Source organism: Montipora foliosa, chromosome 8, assembly GCF_036669935.1.
Source record: "Montipora foliosa isolate CH-2021 chromosome 8, ASM3666993v2, whole genome shotgun sequence".
NCBI lineage: Eukaryota > Metazoa > Cnidaria > Anthozoa > Scleractinia > Acroporidae > Montipora > Montipora foliosa.
The window spans coordinates 19878462-19886350 of NC_090876.1; the positions used below are offsets into that span (position 1 = coordinate 19878462).

The window sequence follows — 7889 nt, forward strand, 5'->3', positions numbered from 1 at the left end:
ATTTCACGATCACTGGTGCAGGGTTGGAGTAAGGCTGAGAGCGCTAGCTTCCCACCAATGTGGTCCGGGTTCAATTCCCAGGTAGATTCGGCATCATACGTGGCCGGGTTGAGTTTCTTGGTTGTGTACTCTACTCTCGTCCAAGAGGTTTTTTTTCCGGGTACTCTCCTCTCCTTAAACTGAATCAACATTTGATTTGACTTGCGTTAAATTGCTGACTTCAGTTTACAGTGTCCACAATAAGTGCTCCAGTGACTTAAATAAAGTTTCGTTCCTTTTTTCTTTTCACTGTTTGTTGTGGCACCCTCTTAAAATTCGTCGCTCTACTTTCGGAGAGGGACGCCCCATCAACAAATAAAAGGTGTAAACTTTACACGACACGACAAGACCCGGTACCAGTAATGGTCAAGGAACTACGTTTGTTTACAGCGCCAAGACGCCGTTTTGAAAAGGCCTTAACCATTTAGTAATCATGGCCTCGTTTACTCTTGTCAACAATTTTGTTCTTTGAAAAAAATATAACACGGGTGGGACTCTTCATATAAGAGGACTGGCATGTTTCCAAGCAATTCCGAGTCGTGATAGAAAGAGTACAACCCTAAATAAGTTTTTTTCAAAACGCGTATTCCGAGTACAATATTTATTGTCAAAGTATCCACTTTTCAATTCTAGTAATTCCGACAAAATAGCCTATAAAAGATTAATTTAACAGTCTGGCGCGGTTTCCATGACAGCCGTGAATGGATAATGCCATTTACTTAGCTTATGTCTGCCATGGCGCCAAACGTTGATATTGTTTGGAATCTACATCATGGTGTCCATTTTACTAGAGCGGTTTTCAATTGAGTGTCGAAAGTAATTAGCGAATTGCTTTGGTTTTGCATTACTTCACTCAGTGATTGGTTCAAAGTTCTCGCGCCACTTTTTCAACCAATCAGAAGTAAAACTAAGACCAATCGTGCCTCGCGCGGGCACATTTTCTCGCGCTTTGTGTCGGCTACGTGTAATTCCTTCGAGTTTTGATTGGTCTACTGGATTGTCTCCGTCCTTTTGATTGGCCGAGGTAATTACTTTGGTTCTGGTTTTCCGACACTCGATTGAAACTCTCTCTATATGAAATAACAGTATACCTAAAATCCTGAAGATTGTAAGTTAATTCCCATTCAGAGGTCGTTAATTACCACTATCTTCTTGGGCCGACAACACTTGTGTTTTTCTCTTCTATGGAGCCCAAGACGCCGGACAAATTCGTAGAACAATTAAATATTAATACACATGAAGACCATTGGAAAGCTACTGAGTTTTTGGCGGGAAACGTCACAAACGTTACAAATACTGATCCTGAAAGATTTTAATGATATATAGTCTTGAATGGAACTCGAAGCTGGTAAACTACCTTTCATCGTTACAAGTCACTCTGCAAGGGCGCTACAAAATGTCAAGACATTAAGACAATTTTGTCACCCTTTTTAAAGACTTGGTCTTGTACGTTACGAATAATAAGAACCCATCTGGAAATTGCTTTAAATTCAGCAAAGAACACGCACCAATCCAAAGCCTGCTACCTTGTCTAACCGGCTCTAGCTTAATTTCAGTCTTCTTTTGTGTTGTTGTTTTTTGTTATTAGCGTGAGCCGAGCCCCGTTCTGGAATCTTGCACTTGTCCTGTCTCAAACAATTCACCACTGTCTTACACGTACTTGAATCGTTACACGAAGTTGCATTCGGCTGGCGAGAACGGATGCTTTCGTCTTTATCGATATGGCAAAAGGACAACGTGCACATATTTTTTCTAAGCCCAGTCACCGCATGTCAAGCCTAGGTTTAATTTAAACCAGGTATTTCTATTGTTTCTCGAGACAATCTTGTATTTTTCCGTACCCATCAGGACAGGGGTTTGAAGAGCCATAGGCAGCCCAAGTTCGCGTCACTAGAGAGCGTGTGATAATTGATTACTAGTGGAAGATGACCTTTGAGTAAAAGCGGTGTTGCGTTACAGGCAATTTAAACGCGTTGTAAGACTTTGTATGGGAAATAAAATACCGAAGATTATGAAGCCTAAAAAACGCTCAATTTAACGTTCATTCAATGATTCATTCTTAGAACATTGAAAACACGGAATTCCCGAAACGGTAAAATAAGCTCCAAAAGGCACAAAAAACACCAGAGGTAAGTCATTTTTATTCATTTTATTGAATGAACGTTAAATTGAGCGTTTTTTAGGCTTCATAATCTTCGGTATTTTATTTCCCATACAAAGTCTTACAACGCGTTTAAATTCTCAACGGCTGCCTGTAACGCAACACCGCTTTTACTCAAAGGTCATCTTCCACTAGTAATCAATTATTACACGCTCTCTAGTGACGCGAACTTGGGCTGCCTATGGAAGAGCTCACTTTTGCAATACATCTGAGACGAAACCCTTGAAGCCGTAAGCCCAAACACAGGAAGCATTATTGAGTGCACCCATTGCCGATAACTGGTTTACATTAATAGGTTTATAATCACACTCTTTCGACACTTCTCTTCCTTTTAACTCAGTCTTATAATATCCTATTTTATCGTATTGCTCAACCTTTAGTGAAAGCTCCCACAATTAAAGAAATAAGGATGTTGGTCGCGTTTTGGAGGACATTGCCAAGAACAGTCGCAAATATTTCAAAATCTGGCGCAGCCTTTTCTAATCTTCGATCAGAAGATCCGGAGGTTTGAGAAAATAATCTTTTTTCAGTTAGCGGTGGAAATTTTGACTGATTCTCTTGTAAAACGCGTTCGATCACTGAAAACCACGCCGCCTTTCTGACTGAACAAATAGCTAATCTCCGATGATTTCTACTGTAACAATCCATTTTACGTCGTACAATGTCATTTAAAATGTGTTGCAAAACTGAAGTTGTGGCACGTATCATTCATATGAAACTGCGGGACGCATTTGAGGCAGAAAGTTTGAGGTTTAAAGGACAAAAGAAAGCAGGAAATTCTTCTTTCATAATTTGCAAGTTCAGAAATTTGCCTACTTAATTTCTTAACCTCAGCACGCTAAGACTTAAATAGAAATAGCGGCTTAAGTGATTTTGAAGTTAGAGGCTGTGTGAGTAATAAGCCTTTCTAAGCCGGGAAGTATTTTAACACTCACTCACAAAATAAACAATCAGTCCTATGGAACTTGTAACTTTTGAGGATGAAAGCTCTGAACTGTGTGAGCTATACAAACAAAGGCTTTTAGATCTTTTTAATTTGTCTCATTTATTACGCCCAAAAACTATGGATTAGGTCGGGATCAAAGTAATTTTCAGATTAGAAGTAAGTTCGAGAGTTACGGTACTGTTGAGGAATTTTCCGTTTCTTCGTACCCCTTTGACTCGGTCAGTGGATAAAGTCATTTTACTTTGAAACGTCAAATGAATGCTGTCTGGGATTTCTTGAGATCCTGCTGAGTTTGGAAACTTGATCATATAGCATTCGACTCTTTCGTGCGAAGAGAAGATTACTAAGCTAGTTTGCGTGTGTGAAAAGCTCCAAGGGACAAGAGTATTGACTTCCTGATGCGCATGAAGTGGCTCTAACTGATGACTTGTTGATCTCTGACATCACGCGATAAAACCAGAACACGCTTCATGAGATAAAACAAGCCGTGATGAGTGACGGCGGTAGAGATGATTTTGGTCCGAGGAGGTCACCCGATGAAACCACCCTTTACGCAAGGTTTAGATAGTAATTGTTATTACAGACTTCTTTTCGACGCAGTAATCATCACGTACAACCGACATATCATTAACTTAACTTACTTTTCATCCCTCCTCACAGCCATACTTTTATTAGAAATTATATAAAGAAGAAATCGTGTAGAGGTCAAAATACGGTTATTACAAACCCTGAGATCAAGTGCCTTAAGAGTAAAGCTTTGCATCCTCACCTCCCCAATGATGTAAGATCTTCCTGCTGTGTTGATATTTATTAACAGATGCCGACCGGTGGAGGTGTTTCGTATTTACACTTAGTAGTTTGTGTTGAAACTCTTTGCTTCAAATTACATTCCTACGGTGATTTTTTATGTCCAAAAGAATCAAGCATCACCGGGTTTCCGGAGGAAGGTCTGATTTCTGATAGCAACAACATTTCTTGAAAGCAGTATTATTTAGAATCGCTTGAAAGGCAAAAGGAAAACGTCGTTCTGAAATTTGCATTAGAAGACGTTTGTTGGATTGAAGCTCATTCAAGTTCTTGCCTGTCAGCTCCCCATTCCCAAAGAAGCGAGATGTTTTAGAATAAGGGACTCTCCATGCCTTGTTTCCTGTCTCTCGTTTCACGTAAATGCTGAATCTCTTGCGGAAATTTGGGCGATTTCCCATAAAGATCAGTTACGAAACAAAGCACTGCTACTTTCAGGTTTTCAAGATCAAAATATTTACGCTAGTCGTTCGCAAATTAGACGCGACTAAAGATTTTTGCTTCAAGGAGAGGATTAACAGTCTTAGACTTAAAAATATGAGAGAGGTCGAGACTCCAAGGCCGAGACTTCAAGACGACTTACTTGAACTAATATAACATGACCCACCCAAAAGAAAGAGAAAAAAATGATTGTGATTAGAAGGTTAAAGCGCAACTGGCTAAGTCACCTAACCCTGGACAATTTTCAACAAGATAAAATCGGCTGGAAACGATCTGAAACAAGGAAATCTGTAAATTTCGCCGATGGTTTCCCTTGTTGTTTTATGGTTTACTGACCGAGATCAGGCTTCACAGCTTTGTTAATACGAAACAACACACCTACGTTTTATGTTTCGAGAGTAGAAAAATTGTGACTGTTTTATCGTGACTTGAATTTTAGAGCACACCAATTCAAGAATTGACAAATTTAGGTTACGGAGTTGAAGTAAGGAAAGATGTTAAGTGAATCGTGTATGGCCACTTTTTTTTTCTTGTTTGGCTTAAAATTGGATACCGGATCTCGACTCACTTTTAAGTAATGAAAAATTGACAATCCAAGTACCACGCAGTGGGAGAAAGCACAGAGCAATTAGATTCGGGATACGTAATTCAGATATTTGAAGGTTGTGTAAGAGATGACCGGAAACATTGTTTGTTGAGGCTCCTTGAAAAGGGGAAATTGCGAATTGAAATTATATAAATAGTTGCAGGATTTAAAAAGAGGTCACAACGATAGTCACTGATAAAAGAACCTCTGTTTTGAAGATAACAGCTATAGAAGACTTTAGATTGGCCTCATCAAAGTATTTAATCGCTCGTTTAATCGCACAAGAGATGAAAACGCTGCTGTAGGTTCTGAATCAGTAGATATGCGGGATCAAAGATTAGAAACAAATTACTGTCGCGATAAGCAGAGGCCTGGAATAGACCCCAGGGGTTTGTTTATTATTTTTTTTAACCCGAATTGGTATGAATGGGTGTCAAAACATTAATTGGGCCCAGCCGCAAAATCACAGTTAAACATGACCATTTTCCGGCCTTGTTCTAAGTTTTTCTGATATTGTACAAAATTGATGCCCAGGGCTCACTCGGACAACTAACTAAGGGACATTTTAATCGGCAAGAGAACATGAGGTGTTTCTCTTAATCAGTCAATATTTTCTCAGTTGTGGACGAAAACTACAAATCACTGATAACCATCCAAATTGAAAGACAACTTGGGACTCTTATATTTTAATTATATTGTAACATCGATTACCACAACAGATTTTTACTTATATTTAACTGCTTCTCGAAATGTAAATATTGTTTGTCCTCTTCTCTTAGATTTAGAGTTCTTGTTTCGGTGCACTCCTGGATTGTATGTATTTTATCCATTTTTATTCTATTTAACATTCGATTTTATAGATACAATATATGACCCTATAAACTCTATAGCACTCATCACCATCATCGCCATCATCAAATAATTAGGTGATTTGACATGCAGTTTCAGAATTCTTTGGTTCTTGTTCCAATATAATTAATGTAGGGTACAATTTGATTCACGTTTCTACCTTTCGGTATTAAATAGATCACAACGCGCGATATCGTAAAATCCACTAGTAAACCCGACTGTATGTATTGATATCTAGACCAGATTTTTCAGTTGCAAGTACCCGCGGCATTATGCATATATTCAGCGTCCTACACGGTTCATTCGCAACTCATCGAATCTCATAGATATTATCAACATGTAGTAAAATAATTCCCCTTGGAATCTCAATTTGTGTCTATTTTTGTAGTGAAAATGATACCCTCTTATTAAAAAGTGAACAACACCACCTCGCGGTTTGAGATTAAATAACTCGTTTCATCTGTAACAATAACGCATTTCCGGCGCGCTGTGTGTACTTTCGAAGTCAACGGTCGAGTTTCTCAGCCTTTGCATAAAGCTTTCTTTCGTTTTTTTTTTCGCAAAGGAATGCAAAAGAGATTCAAAGATTAAGAGCTAAGACGTGAAAACATCATGATTAAATCTTAATGCCTCTTTGACTTTTTGTACCCTTGACTTGGCTAAAATTCTAACCGCATCAGACAATGAAATTCGACGTTAAATTTGGGGCACAAATAAATTTTTCGGATAACCGATGATTTCAAATTGTTCCCCGAATTTCTGTTTGCATGGTTCAAAATGAGGTTTGAATCACTGACAATTATAAATTATAAAGGGGCAATGACATATAAATCTTGTCAAAAAGTTTTAAAAATGCACTTAAGGTGTATGATACATGTGACAATACTTTACCTTGTAACGCCTGCTTAGTAGCTTCACTGTTCGCTCTTAACATTTTCCTAATGAAAGGATTGATTCTGTGTCTGGATGCATTCACCATCTTTTCGTTAATAGAGCGTAAGGACTGATTCCATTCCATCATGAAGGCCTGAAGGTCTTTTGAGGAAACACATCCAGAGTCGACCGCGGTTTTCGTTTCCCGCGCTGTTGCATGTGGGGTACAGTGAACCTCCTGTACACCTTTGCATCCTGTCGAAGATACCATCGGTCCTATGATAATTCCAGCAGCAAAAGCTGCGCAAATCAGAGCGAATAGTGCAGCGTTATATAACCACGTTTTATACGACCCAGGAACCAAACTTCTTGCTTTGTCCATCTTTCGTTCTCTAGGAGACGCACGCTGATTAAGGGAGCTTCGTCAACTGGCCCGCGCTTCTATTTCGGAAGCTTATTTATATTGTTGTCGAGCTGTCAGTGAAGGTCGTAAGAGGTCGTGAAAAGCGTATTGCTGTTGCTTCTCTGCGTGCTTTCGAGATCCTATCAGAGATCAAGAGGTTGTAAACAAGGCTTAAAGTTATCGCTTTCTCGGGAAGATATCTAAGCCAATCACAGATGGGAGGACTACCTCGTCAAAAGTTAGCTACCTCCTTTGCCGACGTGTTTCGATGACAGTTACACAAGCTGCGTTCAGGAAACGCTTTCGTTTGATTGGTTGTTGATGGATCGTGCGATCAGTCGCACGATTTGTTACGTGCTAGAGTACAGTAACTTTGCCGGATTACAGGAAACGATGACTTGCTAAAAATGTATTAGATATTCAATAATGCTTTTGACCTGCAGTTATGAAAGAATAGCGTCGATGAAGTATCTTCGATGATAAACTTTTAATCTAAAAAGGGAAATACTTGCAGATGACCGGACTCGTAAATAGCTACAAGTACTTTAATTGAAATGCAATTTGATAGGTGTGCAGTGCCCGACACAAACATCTCTGCTGGGGAGCGTTTTCACTTTTTCTCAAACAGCTCAAACAATTTGAAGATCTTATTTGGTGATCGGTTCTTTGTATTCACGTTTAATTGCTTTTTGTTTTGTTTTTTGGTTCAACATAAAGCCCATTTTGTGAAAATTTAAAAGAGTCTTAAATCTTCTCTCAAAAGTAAGTAGTCCGGATTGGAGGGTCT

The 7889-nt window shown here is 39.0% G+C and overlaps 1 protein-coding gene across 1 annotated transcript in view; it reads right to left on the reverse strand.

Annotated features, from left to right (window-relative positions):
• LOC138012792 (uncharacterized) overlaps nt 1-7217 on the reverse strand; it is a 13254-nt gene extending 6037 nt beyond the window's left edge. The window contains exon 1 of the mRNA XM_068859680.1: nt 6718-7217. Coding sequence (XP_068715781.1) covers nt 6718-7081 — 364 coding nt within the window. The 5' untranslated portion in view covers nt 7082-7217. The remainder of the gene's footprint in view (nt 1-6717) is intronic.
• Between the last annotated feature and the right edge of the window lie 672 nt (nt 7218-7889).